Source organism: Anser anser (assembly GCF_964211835.1).
Source record: "Anser anser genome assembly, chromosome: 9".
In the NCBI taxonomy this organism is placed as follows: domain Eukaryota; kingdom Metazoa; phylum Chordata; class Aves; order Anseriformes; family Anatidae; genus Anser; species Anser anser.
Window position 1 is genome coordinate 27,627,254 of NC_139729.1, and position 15,760 is coordinate 27,643,013.

Below are 15,760 nucleotides of genomic sequence, written 5' to 3' on the forward strand. Positions count from 1 at the left end.
ACGCAATGCTTCTACACGAGAAATCCAGACTGGAACAAAAGCAGCGCAATCGTCGCTTGTAGCCCTCAGGTCCCCCGGTGCATGTCTGAAGGAGTGGAAGGAACTGCTCGGGGGAACGGGTGCGGGGGGACGATGCCCCAGAGCGGCGCTGCCCACTTGGGTGGGGGCCCAGCCCGCGGGGCCTGGGGGGTAACCCTGGGAGGGAGTTTTTAATCATATTCTCTAGTGGATATGGGTTTGGATTAGAGGGTCGGATATCTCGGTCCCGTTTCGTGCCCCTCGCTGCAGGTGGGCGGTGGGCAGCGCGCAGGGCGGTCTGCGCGGGGAGGGCAGCGCGGCGCCCACCGCACCCCCCGTGGCCCACGGCCGCCCACCGCCGCACGAAGCGCATTAGCAGCTCCTTAATAAAGCGCTCCGACAAGAGCCCACGATCACAGGCACGCAGCTTCAAATTGCAGAGGAATTTTCAGCTGGCGGAACGCAATTATCTCCGCTGGAATTCGGCCAGGGCACTGCCTCGGTGCCGCGCGGGTGCAGGAGGGTCCCCCAGCACCAGGAGCCCCATTTCACCGCTCCCTGTGCATGGGGTTGTGCCTAGGGAAGGGCCCGTGGCGTCCCCGGGTCCCGCTCCTCTCCCTCTCGCCTCCTGCCTCCTTCTGTGCCAGTTCGCGAGCTCGCAGGACGGAGCTCGCAGGACGGAGCTCTACAGCCTGGAAAGCAGCAGCACTCAGGCAAGGAGCCAGGAAAAGAAAGCACGGAAGGGAAAGATGCTCGGGCCACCCTGCAGGGCTGCCTGTAAGCACATCTGGCTTCAAGACCGGCCCGTGACCCGGGAGGGCAGGAGGGACCTGAGCACGCAGCACATCTTCCAGCCCGGCACATGCGTGCTCTGCCCTTCCCCAGCCTGTGCCAGTGGCTCAGAGCCAGCCACGGGGCAAATGTGCACTGGGAAATCCACCTGCCTGCGTTTGTAATTAAAAAGGGTTTTGTTTCAGCCCCCACGTGAGTGCTGCCCTGCACAGGGCTGACGGCAGCCCACCAGGCACGGCACTCTGCGGTGCTCGTGGTGTGTGCCGGGATCGGGGCTGGGGCACAGCCTCACGGACAGCTTGGGCTGGGCTGGGCGGTACATTTAGGAGAAAAAGAGGCAAACGAGGAGGGAGGAGAACCCAGTCGGTGACCTCCAAGCGATGCTGAACCCTCAGCCTGCCCCCCCTCCTCCCGTGCCGTGCATCCGAAGGATGCGGTCTGCCCTTTGTTCCCAGGGACAATGCAGCAGGCTGCAACTCTCCGAGCCGCACGCCGCAGCTACACCGTGCTCGAGGCAAGGCTCGAGGCGATCCCCAGCGGCCTCCCCGAGCACCTGGGCAGGATGCAGCCCCCGGGCACCCTCCCGCACGTAGTAGAAGCATGTCACCGGCGGTGACGCAGCCTCCATCCAGCAGAGGTGGCACCCGGGGAAGCCCGGGCTGACTGATGGCCAGCACACGCGGCAGCCCCGCAGCACGGCCGCACATGGGCTCGTTTGCACGTGGGCTCGTCCGCACGCAGTGGCTCGATTCCCGCAGCCACACACCGTTTGCTTTCCACCGCCTCGATGCCCAGTTGATGCCACAATCTGCTATGAAGGAAATGAAACGAGACGGAGCAAAGTAAATACAGAGGCTGGCTCACACTCGCGGGAACACACCTGAATCCCAATATTTGCAGATATTCCCAAAAGAACGCATTTATTCCAGTAAGCTGTGTATTTTGCATGCCAATTTGCTCTCTCATCTGGAGCAAAGCCAGAAACGAGCCGTTTGACAAAAAGCCGGCTCTGCCACCCCCACCGCCCCGTCACTCACACTGTCACCACCCCCCTCCACATCCCCCCGGTGGGGCAGGATCGCTCTCCCCACCGCCTGCCGTCCCCGTCCCCGTCCGGGCTGGCACCATGCCCCGCGGCGATGCCCCGCGGCCCGTCCGGCCGCAGCACCCCATCTTCTGCGCAGGGTCTCACAGGGGGGAGGGAGCAGGTTTATCTATTTTTAGCACTGAGCGAGAGGCATTTTAACTAGCATGTAATTTTAGGTGGCACACATTGTAAAGCTTGTCAGCAGTGACATAATGCAAGCAGAAAACGCACTGGGAAAGACTTCAGCTTGAAAAAAGGGAGCTGAGGACCTCACAGCATTGCTGTTGCAGCCACTGGGAAAAGCCTTTGGCTTCTCCAGGCACCGAATTTCCCTCGGATTGAGGAACCGGAGAGGAACACAAAAGATCAGCCCCGGCACTGTCGCAAGGAGCCTTCCCCAGCCAAAGGTTATCTCGATCCAGCAGCACCACAGCTGAGCCGGGAGGTTTACTCAGCTCTTTCTCCAATTTCCCCTGCCCTGCTTCTCTTGGGGGAGAAATCTTCTCTAGATATGGAGAGATTTAGGAGCAGAACCAGGGATTAGTCATAAAGATAAAACATCAGCCTTGTCACAAACGCGATGCTATTCCTGATGCAATCCCCCAGGTCTCACGCAGCCGGAGCCGGGGGAGCTGTCAGAGCCGTGCCGAACGCCAGCTGGAGAATTTAGTCTCTGCTATTGAAATCTTATCTAGGAATAAGCCAGGGATGATTTACAGAGGCCCAACTTTGCGAGGCTGCAGGGGTGGCTGTGTCCTGCAGGCAGCAGAGAACTGCAGGCACCCCGTGTGCCGGTAATTGGGGGAGCCCTGGGGAAACGAGCAGAGAGAACTGCTGCCAATTAGCACGCAGCGCCCGTAAGCCTAACGAGCAGGAGCTGTGCCTCGGTAACAGATTACAGCTCTGAATGTGCTCTGGGCTCCAAGACACGGCAGGTTTCGCCTGCCATGCCGATCGCTTCTGCTGCGGTGCAGGAGCGAGGGGGGGGGCACGGCCCCCGTGGAAAGTTGCCGAAGGACAGCACCAGTGCTCAAAGCATCCCACCCGCTCTGCCTTCTGCCTGCGCCTCTCCCGCAGGGTTAATATGGCAATTTTTGTAACGGCCACGCTGCCTACCCCGAGCCCTGCGCGAGCTGCACGCGCAGCCAGACTTGGTGCACCCGTGCTAAGCGCCAGCCCGCAGCAGCGCCCGCACCACACCGCCTGCCCAGCACGGCCACGGCAGCACCGGCCGCAGCCCCTGCGTGGGTGGGGGTCCCGGGGCAGGCACGGGTCGGACACCGCCCCGGCCCCACCGCCGGCCAGCTGCTGACCAGAGGGACCTCCGGAGCAGGAGAAAGCCGCCGGCAGAGGTAGCGCGAGCCTCCTGACCTCAGCCGAAGGTGTGGCAGAGCCGCCAGCTCCCCGCACGGAGCGTTTCAGGCTGAAGTAGCAGCCCTTTGTGGTCTGTCCTTCCCAAGCTAGGAGCGACAGAAAGCAGCGCGACACATGAGGCGTTCCAGGGGAAGGCTGCCGGTTTTCCCCTGCATTTCACTGAAGCTGGCTCTCATCCCCTCCCTGCTATGTGCACCAGCCGAGAAGTCTGCGCGACGCTCAGGACGGCGCGGTACCCAGGGCCGACGCCTCCCTCGCCCCACGCATGCTGCACCTGAACTTTTCCCGGCCAGCCTCAAACCCGCTCCGCTAATTGATCTTCCTGCTCGTTAACCCCAACGTGAGTTACGCGGGGCGCTCGGCGGAAACCATCTTAACGCCGGCGCTACGAATTCACGTGGATCGCCTGTAACCCACACGGGCCGGAGGGCTTCGTAGCGCAGCCCCCCCCCCAAAACAGCACCAGGGCCCCGGTGCTGCTGGGCGCCGCGGGGCTCCCCAGCTCCATCGCTGGCCGCGGAGGACCCGGGGGCACCCGGAGCGGGGGGGGGAGCCGCGGCCCCTCACCTGTATTTCATGCCAGTCTGCTTGGCGGTGGACTCCTTGAGCGAGATGTGGTGCTGGGGGGTGAAGGTGCCCAGGCTGCGGGCGATGATCGCCACCGTCCGGAATTTGGCCCGGGCCGCGCTCACCACGTTGGGGGCGGCGGCGCTCTGCTTGCCGCTGAGCCTCTCCTCCCCATTGCGGCCCTTCAGGCTGTGCTCCGTGCAGGCGATGGACACTTGCATCGCGCCCCGACGGAGCAGCCCCGGCAGCCGGGGCCCCCCCCGGGGCCGAGCCGGGCCGAGGCGAGCGGGGCGCGGCGGGGGCTCGGCGCCGCTCCTCGGGCACTAGTCCGGGGCTCGGGGCGACATCGGGCCGCGACCCCGCGGCCGGCCGCCGGCCGCCCTGCCCCTGCGCTGCCCGGCTCGGCTCTGCCCTGCCCGGCACGGCTCTGCCGCAGGCTCCGCACCTCTGCGGGGGTCCCGGTGCCCCCCCCCCCCGGCCGGGCTGCCCCCGCCGGGCGCTGCGAGCGGCTGCGGGCGGCTCCCGGCGGCAGCGCGAGGGGCGGCGTGACGCGGAGGGCGGGGAGGGGACGGCGAAGAAACGAGGGGGAGGGCGGCAGGAGGCGTGCCGAGCCGGGCTGAGCCCCCCCCAGCACCGCGTTGCCCCCCCCGTGCCCACCCCCGTGCCCACCCCCGGGGGTTCCCGCCTCAGCCCGGGGCCGGGACCCCCCCCCCCCCCCCAGCACCTCACGGCCCAGAGGTGCTCGAGGGAGGGAAATGTGGGAGCGCTGTAGAAGAGCAAGGGAATCGCTTCCCGGTGTTTTCCAATAGGTGATCGATAGTGGATCGTGCAGCAGAGCCGCAGCCCCCCAGCCGTGAGCAGAGGCCCCCCCGTGCCTGCCGTCGGGTGCACGTTGGGGGAGGTGGACCCCTCCCCGCGAGGCCTGAATCTGGGGGTGAACGCCTCAACGCCAAGGAATGGCTGACCGAACGAACAGACCGCTGCGAGTCGCCATCTCACACGCAAGACCTAGCTTCAGAACAGTTTCCACACACACCATCAATAGCTTAGTGTCACAGACCACAAATAAACGCCGTTAAATGCCCCAGAGAGCGTGACACCGAGGGCCGCAAGGTCATCGCCACCTCTCCCCACGCCCTGTCACACCGAGGGGCTCCGAGGAGAGAAGCAACCGCTCCCGGTGAGACTGCTCTCGGACCAAAGGGTGCTAAAATTGGAAGTGCCTCGTTCGGTGTAAGGCCGTCAGCCTCGGTTCAGAAACCCCTAACACCGATGCCCGCGCTTCCCCCGGGCAGCCCCACACACCAGCCCTCAGCAGCACCACCTCCTCACGGCTGCCCCCAGCCACAGCCCCCCAAGTTTTACAGGCTAAATCGTTATGCAAACACGCCGAGAACCTAACTTAGAATATTAAAGCCTGACTCTAACCCATTCTCGTGCACAGGGGCGGCTGCGAGGTGCCGAGGGGCCCGGTGGACACCAGCTGCGGGGAGCAGACCCGGGCGCCAGCCGCAGGCAGCATAAAGGGTTGCATAAAGCCACATCTCTGCGTGCTGAACCGAGCCGGGTCACAAATAACGATGCCATCTCAGCCGTTTTAAGCTCTTTAACTGAAATCCTTCACTGTCAAGAGAAGGCAGCGACGTAGCACAGCAGTGAGCGCAGCCCCAGCCAGCACCAATGTCACACCAGCCCCTCGGCAAAGTTTCTTTGCTTGTAGTCTTCCTCTTCAGCAATACGTGGAGTTATTTTCAGTTTAGCTGTATTTTATTTAAATTGTGGCTGTATAGATACAGATATCATATACTGGGGGGAAGAGCAACTCCTTATTCACATGATTACTCTGTGCTGCAGGAATTGAATTTATATTTCAAAATACCAACAAAAAAAAATTGTATAAGCTTAACAACACAGCAGCAAGAAGACTATGGCCATAACGTCACCCCCCACGTGTCCCAGGCCATTGCTGCTAGGGGCAGCTCCAGTTCTTTGCTCCTGATGCCGCAGCAATGCTGGGCACAATTATAAGCTGAGGGCTATCTGTGCTCCCTACGGCGGTGCGAATATCGGCATTGTGATGACACTGCACAGCTACACGCAGCTTTAATTGCACAGCCTGAGCTGTTTCCCCGCTCCCTCCAAAGCTGCCTTTCCCCTCCGGTTCCACTCGGACAGCATCTCTCTGCGCTGCGCTGCGGGACATCGGCTGGGCAGCTCCAGAGGAGCTGTGGAGAATTATTCAGCTACAAGAGTGTTTTTTCTGCACGAGAGCAAAGCCTGCGCGCAGCCTAGCTGTTAGCGTCGAGCGCACCGCAGCCCTCAAGTCCCAGGCACTGCATCGCGCTGCGACCATCGCTGCTGCTGCGTCTGCAGCTTTCGTCTGCTCTGTACAGGAAAAAGGGAGCTGGCGAGCGCGGCTGCCCCGCTGCACCTCTCACCGCCTATAACTGTGATATTCCCTGGCTGCACGCTGGATACAGGACCTGGGGAGAAGAAAGCAGAAAGCAGCAGAAAAGAGCAGAGGATGGTGGAGAACGAAGCCCCGGGCGCATCACTGGGTCCCGGGGACAGCACCATGCGTTCAGGGCAGGGTCATGGCTGGCAAAACACAGCCAGACAGGGAAAGCAGCCGCCGGCAGGCATGCTAATGATATGATTTTGGCGCTCATAATATAGCTTTAACCACGCTGGACAGTGTGACAGGTGCTCAGCGGGACTTTGCATGCCATACAGCTGGATCACATTAACCTCAGAAAGCTTCATGGAAGGTCAAAAAATTCCCCCAGCACTGCACTTATGGCATGATCCTTCCACAAAGTGCAGCCGTGGGACTCGCAGAGCTCTGCCCACGGAGCCTGCCCACCCAAAAAATGCCCTTCTCTGTGTCAGCGGCCAGCCCTGGCCTCGCTGCAACACCCGGCTCTGCCCACAGCTGCCCCAGGCCCACAGCTGGTGTTTTGGGTGGCTGCTGCCAGCATCGGCCTTTGCGGGAACTGTCTTCATGCATCACCCGAAATCCCTGACCACCTGGTTTCCACAGGACAACGTGCCTTAGCACAGCAGGACGCGCTCAGTGAAATTTCGTGTTACCTCCCGGCACAAGTTTCACCAGGCCGTGGGGAGCTCTGGCTACGAACACAGTCCGTGCTCATCTCTCAGCCATTCCTCTCCATCTCAAAGCTGCTTGAGGCCAGGTTTCCCGCTGGGCTAATTACTTCTGATGGCAGCAGTTCCGTTACATCTCCCTAAATTGGTCTGATACGTACACGGGCGAGATAACGAGCGCGCATGGTGAGCGGAGCCACCCAGGAAAGCGGGGAAAAGCCCCGGAGCCGGAGCTGGGGGCTCGATAAGGAAATGAGCTGCAGGACAAAAACACGGGGCTTATCTCAGTTTCCTAATGGAAAACTTAAATTTGCATTCATAATTGCACTTGAGGAAAACTCATCCAAATTCCCATTAAATGTTTTCAGTTAAAAACCATCTTTGCAGCAGATTTTCGGCACTCAGCCCTGGCAGCAGGGCAGCGCAGGTGCCCCGTGCTCCACCGGTGCCACGGGCAGCAGGTGGGGACGGCACCGGGCGTTTCTGCTGGCCTCTGTGAGCCGCTGGCGCGGGCAGCACACGTGCTGCATTACCCCCTGCACAGAAGTACTGCAGCATCGCCCCAGCCCCGGGGACTTTGTGTTACAGGTTCTTCAGGGTGGGAAGAAAAGATAAACAAATCAAACCCGGCATGAAAATACAGTAGTTTGGGTTAATTCTAATCAGAGCTGAGCAGGATGCCAGCGGGATGCCACAGCTGCACGAGTCTGTCCTACAGAAACTGGTTTTTAAAAATAAGTAGCACTGAAGGGGAGAATGTGCCCAGTCCCAACAATGTCCCAAAGCTGGTTGCAGCTCCCAGCCGGGGAAGGCAGCAGCAGTCCACCGAGGGGTGCCGACAGCTCGGCCCCTGCTCCCGTGGCCGCAGCAATTCCCCGAGCTGAGCCCCGCTGTCGGGAAGCCCGGTGGGGTGGTGGTTGGCACGAGAGCCCAGCGGCACTCCAAACCCGCTGTTGATCAACATCCTCGGCAAAAGAAACACGAAAAAGAACAAAAATATAATTTCTGCGTTTTCTCCTTGCACAATGGAATTTATTTTAAAGGCATCTTGTTCAAAACTACAGCTGGGAAAGACACCCTAGCACACAATTATACAAAGAGTCCCTTTATGAGGGTTTGTAGGATTTGGGGGACATCAGATAAACCACCACCTACCGCCAGCTGAGCGGGCTGGCACTGCTCTGAGGCACCGAGCCTCCCGTGCCCCCACGAGGGCACAGCCTCTGTAGCCCCACAGCCTTCACAAAAGGGTGCTCGATTCGGGCGCCCAGCTCAATTACCCGGTCACTTTCCCGCAGATGGCAAGCATCCCCAGCCGTGTCCTCGGCCCTAGGCACTGCGCTGCTCCCTGCTTCAGTACAGGAAAGTCAACCTTCCCATTTTATCTGCTTGAGTTTTCAGGTGACCGAAAGCCGTTGCCATCCAAGATGGGGCCTGGCAACGAGCGTTATTTTAACGCATCCGATTAAAGCACTCAGAGCTGTACAAAGCCCGCTCTGCCTCTTTCAGGTACTGAGCTATGCCAGAACCTTTTTTCTGTCTGATTATCTGAAACGCTGGATGGACTTCAGGCCGTATTTCAAGCCCGATCTGGCTCCCCTGGAGCACATCAGTAAAAAGTGCTGACTCCAGCCTCTGCGCCACGCAAAAGGGATTTTTGCTTTTGTCCCCGGGCCGTGCGGCTGCTCAGAGCCCTGGGACCTGGTTCCCGAGCAGCACGTTCGCAGGGCTGGTGGTCAGGGCAGGGCGGTCGGTGCTGGGTGCCGGGGCTGCTCCCGCCCGTGCCTGGCTGCTGGCCACTGCGGGGTGAAACAGCCCAGGAAGAGCCAGGGAGGCGCAGGAGGCTGGCAGCGTGTGGCAAACCCGCGCTTCCCCCTCTTGCCGTACACCAGACCACGCACACAGAAAACGCAGATTTCCCCTCGGTTCCTCGCATAGCGTGATTAATGTATTTATTCCAAATAAAGCTCAGCCCAGTGTGTTGTTCAACTTGCCTGCGCTTATTGAATGGTACATTTCGGGCAATTACGTACATTATTCTGCTATCCATATGCGTCAAATGCCACCCCGGCATAATTTGTAACAGCTTAAAACTCCAAATCAACTTATATAAAGAAATACGTTGCTAAGGTCTGAGTCTTCGGAGCTGAATAATAAACAGCTCCGCTCTGTCCTTCCCGGGATGCACCGCAGCAGATGGATGACTAATTATTGCCAATAACTTCTGATCTGAGACGCGCTGGCAGGGGCTCAGAACAGGGGCGAGCCGTGCGAGACGCGGCAGCTCCCGAACTTTGTTCCAACCACGAGCCCCACGGCAAACGTCCTCTTTGCCATGGGAAACCCACGGGAAACGCCACGGGAACCTTGCCTTTCACTCCAGCTGCCCAAGGGCCCATGCTCTGCCTTTTAACTGCTGCAAGCCACGCTGCTCCACCATTTCTCTCTTTTGTCCCTTTCCTTTTCTATTTTTTTCCCCTCTCAACAGTTATCACCTCAGCTGCAGCTACCCTGAGATTTATTCAGGTCCATTTTCCCAACGTGCCTGGGCAGCTGCTGGTTTCAGAGCTGTCTCCGGAGCATTTGGACACGCTCCCCGAGGACTTCACAACCTCCCCGCGAAAGGCAGCGTCTGCACTGCTGGAATTACACAGACGCCGCAGCGTCGCCTTCTCGAGTCTTTCTGGAACGGGGATGAAGCCAAGCTGCGATGAAACCGAGCACTGAAAATTAAAAAAAAAAAAAAGAAAGAAAGAAAAAAAAAAAAAGCTTATCAGCCGGCAGCAGGCCTGCAGCAGGCACTGGAGCTGCAGGAGAGAACAAAGTCACCTTTCAAGTCGGCCTCCCCCAGCTCCAGCAGGAGGGCGCAGCCCGCAGCCCGCTGCCTGCGGTGCCACCCGCGCGGCCGCCACCTCCCCATGGGCGAGAAACACGGGGCAAACAGGTGCATTTCGGTCGGTTGTTCTTCAGGTTGTTAAATAAAAAAAGCAACTCCTGACCCAAGGACCGGTGCAAAGCATCACCTGTTCGGCTCCCGTTCAGTGCCGGAGGGGAGAGGGACTTTGAAAGAGCAGCTGCCGTTGCCTTGCATTATTTCCTTAAATGAAGCCAAGCAAAACGGCTGCTATTGCATCAGCGCTGCATATGTACGAGGACCGTAATCGATTTTTATTCCACCTGGACCGCAGCCACCTGTGAGGACAAACTGGGAGCCCGCGTTACGGGGCGCGCTCCATCGCTGGCGGCACAAAGCCCCGCTCCCGGCCTGCTGGCGGCTGCTGCACCAACGCGCTCTTCCAAGCCTTGGCACAGCCCTGGGGACGATCGTTCCCAAAAGGATAACGCCTGGAGCGGACCAGTGATGCCGACAGCCGGCAGAGGAGGGGGGGTAGCTGCCTTTTCCCGACCGCATGCTGCGGGTGGGGGCAGCACCAGCCCACAGCACAGCACCCGGAGCTGCGTGGGCACGGACAGGGGTGCACCAGGACACAGAGATGCGCAGGGCACGGCAGCAAGGGCACAACCTGCTGCTCGGCGCCAGCAGGAGCGGGGTCTCCGCAGGCAGGGGAAGGCCGGCAGCGATTTCCCGTTAGGGTTACGGACAGGGAAGACAAAAATCTGCATCGTTGCCCACGCCAGCCAAGCGGCTGTGGCGCCGGGAGCCCTCCCCAGAGGCGTGGGTGGCCGTGGCAGTACGGCGGGGCGGCGCTGAGCTTCCACGCAGCCTTGGCACTGGTGTGGGAACAGCTGTGCACACTGGGCTGAGCTCAGAGGGCTTTGGAGCAGAGCACTGCTGGGGGAAACGTGTGTGCAGGTGTGGGTGTGCATGCACGTGGGCACGGGCACGTGCGCACACACGTCCACTGCCGGCACCGACGCGCTCCGACGGCCGGCACCGTGCGCGGCTGAAGGGCTCCTCCTGCTGCAAAGCCCCCCCTCGGCCGCACAGTGAGCCCCCTGTGCTGGGGTGAACCCCCCTTTTCTTGCTTTAGGGAGGCAGGACCCCGCTGCAGCTGCCGAACACATCCGTGGGTGCCCTGCCCGCAGCCTCACCCGCACGCAGCTGCTGCTTTCACCGCCGTCCTGCCCCGTTAGTTCAAGCATGGGCAGGAGCTGCGTAAAGATAACGGGAGCAGTAAGCAGCAAGGGGAAACAGATCGTCTGGAAACAGGCACGGGAGTATCTGCAGTCACCATTGGACAGAGAGCAGGCAGGGAAGCTTGAACAGATTTTAAAAGACAAAAAAAAAAAACGCTGCTGAAAAATTACAGCTGGTGAACAAAGGGCACAGCCGGGTGCGGCTCTTGCGGTCAGCGGGCACAGGAATTGGGAAGCTCTGAACGGGGTAAGCTATATCCCCATAAATGTGATGCAGCTGCGCTCTGGAATGAGCAGATTAGGTCCAGATTACAGCGCAGGATTACAGGACCACGTTAAGTGCTCTCGCGTATTTTGCCATCTAGCGATTAAACGTTTTAAAGATCATTGCCTGAAATGAGCCTGCCCAATGGAGCCCGGAAGAGCGGCTAATGAAAATTGCTCTGAACACGTTCGTGCTTTTGGCACCCAGAACACGACAATGAGATCCCCAATTTAATTACAAGACGCAAGGAGAGCTCTCCCTGTGTTTTACACCTGCTGTCCAGAAATTTCATTTGCATCCCCCTGGTTCCCACATTACGGGAGACAGCACTTGGCTTACTGCAGCCTGCTCCCGATTTTAAGCACATCTGCTGTAATCCCTGCCTGTCGTCTTTTCCCTGAGCCCAAAGCCTGTCTAATCGCCCCGCGCGGGGACGGCTCCGCCACGCAGAGCCCTCTGCTCGCCGCTTACCGGGTCCCTTTGCAATGGGAAGGCCAGCACAGGGTGCTGGACATGAAACGTCAGCTCCCATAAAATTATTAAAACCAGTGCTCTGCTGTTACGCATGTCACGTATTTAAAACGGTGTTTGCCTTTGTGTCTGCCACCGAGCTGACATTTCCAAAGACCTTTCATGAATAAACCCACGCTCTCCTTCCCGAGGAGCCGGAGCGGTTCGGAGGCGCTGCAGGTAGGCACAGCCCGTGTGATTTTTTCCCCATTAAACGTTCTCGTCTGCGGACTCACAGCTGAGACGTGGCCGCGTCCTCCCACCGCTCAGCACCCGACAGCCGCAGGCGGCCGGGCTCAGTCTCGGTTTCCCGATCCCTTCCCCCGGGGGCTGCGGACACCCCCACAGCCACGGCAACTCTCCCGCAGTCCCGCTGCCATCACAAAAACCGCCTTGTTATTCCCACTTTTTATTTCTTCTCTCAAACAGATCAAAACCACCCTTTAGACTGCTCGATGAAGCAAAACGCCGCCTATACACAAGCCGTTTCCTTCAGGAAGCTGAAGCGAGGGACTGCAGGGCTAACCGAAAGTTAAGGCTAAAAGTTAAAGCACGTTCTTGAGGGCATGGTCCAAACACCTCCCGAACGCCGGCAGGCCTGGGGCACAACCGGCCTCCCTAGGAGACCCGCTCCAGTGTCCGAGCACCCTCACGGTAACTAATTTTTCCCTGATGCCCAGCCTGAACGTAGGGCGTGGGACTCCCGTGGGCTCCCAGTGCAGGACGCGGGGGTGTGCTGGGACGCGGGGGTCCGGAGGATCCCATCGGGCAGCTGCCCGAGTGCTGCTTTCTCTACCACGGCGCCGCAGGAGGTTCAGGAGTTGTGCGGCCACAGGTCGCCGCCCGGGGGGGGGACGGACCCAGCCCACGCGGCTCAGCCTGCGAAGGCTCGCAGCCCAGCACAGGGCGCGTGGAGGAAAGCAGCGCAACGAGCACCCTGGTGGATAATAAAGCACCAAATTGGCTTTGCAAATTGTGTTTCATCTGAGAGAAATACTGTTGTCATCAGAAACAAAACAAGCCAACGCACTGCTGCACTTCCAGTTATTCAATAACAGGCCGAACTAAGCTGTGTTTGCTAAAGCAATGAAAGAGAAAAGAACTAATCACCCTATAAATAAAGCAGCTTAGGAGTATTTAGTGTTTCTTGTTAACACTTCCGTACTTTTCACACATAATTAAATAGCTCTTCATAAATATATATATTTATTTAATTTTTCACAGAGTCACAGAATCGTCTAGGTTGGCAGAGACCTCCAAGATCACCCAGTCCAACCTGTGACCTCACACTAACAAGTCCTCCACTAAACCATATCACTGAGCTCTACATCTAAACGTCTCTTAAAGACCTCCAGGGATGGCGACTCAACCACTTCCCTGGGCAGCCCATTCCAATGCCTAACAACCCTTTCAGTAAAGAAGTTCTTCCTAATATCCTAATATATCCTAGTCCTATACTATATAATATATCCTATTCCTAATATTTTATTGTGCTGTCTTTAGACTAGACCTGTGGATATTGGAAGAAAGGTCCGGGAGGCAACCAAGCCGCACGGGGGAAGAAAAGCATTCACACTCACAATAAGCCTGGGAGAGCCTTGTCCGTCTAAAGCTAGAAGAACAAAAATCTACAGAAAATAGGAGTCAGGAGTACCAAATAATGGGGACTACTGGGAAATCCCCACACTGTATGTCAGAGGTGCTCTGCACAGCCCACGGCCCCGCAGAAGTCTTCCTTCTCCGGGGCGTGATGTGTGTGAGCTGCAATATTTCATAGCTGCCTCCGTCAGCTCTGAGGAATGCGCGTACTTAAAAGGATGGATCCGCTCGAATCCATCAGCTTCAAGGGGAATTAAACGCACGCTTTATTTCATCACGCTGAAGGCTCTGATGGATGGAGACCACTGCACTCCACAAGCCAAGCAGCCCAGGCAGGCACACGAGGACCATCCGCAGGTGGTGACAGACGGAGCCGGAGCTGGAGCTGGGTAGTTTGTAGGGCCACACTCCTGGGGGCAGCTGGGGGCACCAACTCCCGCTGCCTTACGGCGCACGGTGTGGCTACGGCACTACCTGAACTCGTCAGCAAGGGAGCTGTAGGTGCTAGACCCCGTCTGGCACGGCCCAGCCCCATGCAAAGAGCCGAAGGAGCAGAGGAACAACAGGCAAAGGCAGACGGGAATTGCCCTGTGTGCGCTGACAGCAAGCGTCTTGAGCACAGCTGCCAGAGGGGACTCAGCTCATCAGAAGGGGCGCAAAAGAATTCCTCACTCGGAGGGAGGCAAGCTCCCAGATCGGAAAAAAAGAAGGCTGATCAGTGTATGTGAGGCTCTCGCTCAGGGACGGGATCCCTGCTCTCCAACCCGCGTGACACCAGGACCGCTTCTACTACAGCTGTGCTCAGAGCACGGCAGCCCTCGGGTGCTGCTTCCCAGCCCTCAGAGGGGCCACCCCGCTGAAACGGAGCTTTTGAAACAAAGCAGAGGGACAAACAATGGACTAAGCACACCGAGGTCTTCTTCACCCGCTGTCCTTCAGCCCGTGCTCTGTGCCAGCTGCGGTGCATGGACGAGGTCCGTGCCCTGCTCGTGTGCTCCAGCATGCCCGCCACGCACCTCGCCACCCAGACACAGCCTCTGGCTCTCGTGCCCCAGTGCCTGTGCCCCAGTTTTAGGGCAGAGCACGGACACCCTGCCGCAGTGCCACCGCAGGCTGCTGGCTCCGTACCTGCTCCTCAGCCGTGAGCCGGCTGCTGGCACAAATAAATGAGCTTTCATTAGAGCGTCAGAGCAAGCACGTAGTTCTACCCGAATCTAAAAGGGTCAGTTTAATAGCTGGGCACAAACAGCTAATATTGGAGGAGACTAACCAAATCCAAAGTTTGGGGAGAAGGAGTCCTGTGCATTTACCATTGCCCGAGGCCGTGCTGATTTCTTGCGGTGCTCAGCTAGCTGAGAGAAGAGAAGCCGCTAAAGCAGCCAGCATCTCTGGGTTTCAGCAGTCCGCCCGGCGGTGCACACAGGCTCCAGGACACAGCCTTGCCATTGCCAGACGGCTGCCAGGGAGAGCATCCTGCAGTTTTGGCAGATCCCCACCGCGCAGACACCCGCGGCACCCCCCAGTACCTGTACTTCATCCCCGTCTCCGCGCGGACGGTCTCTTGCAGGGACAGCCCATGCACGTGCAGGAACTTCTCCAGCTGCTTCAGCTCCACGGCTCCGCTCGCCTTCCCTGCCCAGCCGGACACCGGGGGGCAGATTCTGGGCACCACGCTTGGCTTTTTGCCTTTCAGAAGCGCCTCGCTCGGTTTCTGCAAACTCGGCTTGTGCGGGGGGATGTCGGCGCAGGCGGGCTTGTACAAATGCATGGTCCTGGGGGAGCCGCCAGCAGCCTGGCCCCTGGCCCCGCAGCCGCTGGGTGGGGGCTTCTCAGAGCCCCCTCTTTAAAACCCACTGCGCGGAGAGCCCGGTGCCATCGCACCACGGCCAGGGGACGATGGCATCAGCCCGGCCGTGGCACCCGGGAGGAGCACAGTGCTACGCAGCCGTGTTTTTGTCCCCGACGTTGCTCACGGCATTGCAACGGGCTTGTTTTAGCTGGGGCCCAGATGGGCAATCGGTGCCCCCGGCTGAAGCCTATCATGGCCAAGTCCTCCAAGGGGCGCGGGCTGCCTGTGGGAATGGAGCGCCGACCTTGTTTCCCAGGTCTTATATTTAGATAATGAGAAATATTTGTTTGGGATTCCATCCAAGGCTAAAGAACATAAAAAGTAATATTCTCACGGGGTTTATTTAAGGCCTTGGGCTGGACGGGTGAACTCTGCAAGCACCTCTCATACGAGTCGTTAAAACTTTTTTGTTTTCTTGTAATCTTGTAAACTTTCACAGCCCAGGTTAACTGGCCTGCAAACGTTACTGTTACCTGTCACAGCCCCAGGAGGATGC

General features: G+C 58.9%; 1 protein-coding gene across 2 annotated transcripts in view; it reads right to left on the minus strand.

The window, feature by feature from the left end:
• KCNAB1 (potassium voltage-gated channel subfamily A regulatory beta subunit 1) overlaps window positions 1–15,437 on the minus strand; it is a 43,456-nt gene extending 28,019 nt beyond the window's left edge. The window contains exon 1 of one of the 2 annotated variants that reach the window (XM_083849523.1): window positions 14,942–15,437. In XM_083849523.1, coding sequence (XP_083705649.1) covers window positions 14,942–15,183 — 242 coding nt within the window. In that variant the 5' untranslated portion in view covers window positions 15,184–15,437. Of the gene's footprint in view, window positions 1–3,838; window positions 4,385–14,941 lie in introns of those variants that run through there. The other variant, XM_083849524.1, reaches the window with a different exon arrangement.
• Window positions 15,438–15,760: the final 323 nt, after the last annotated feature.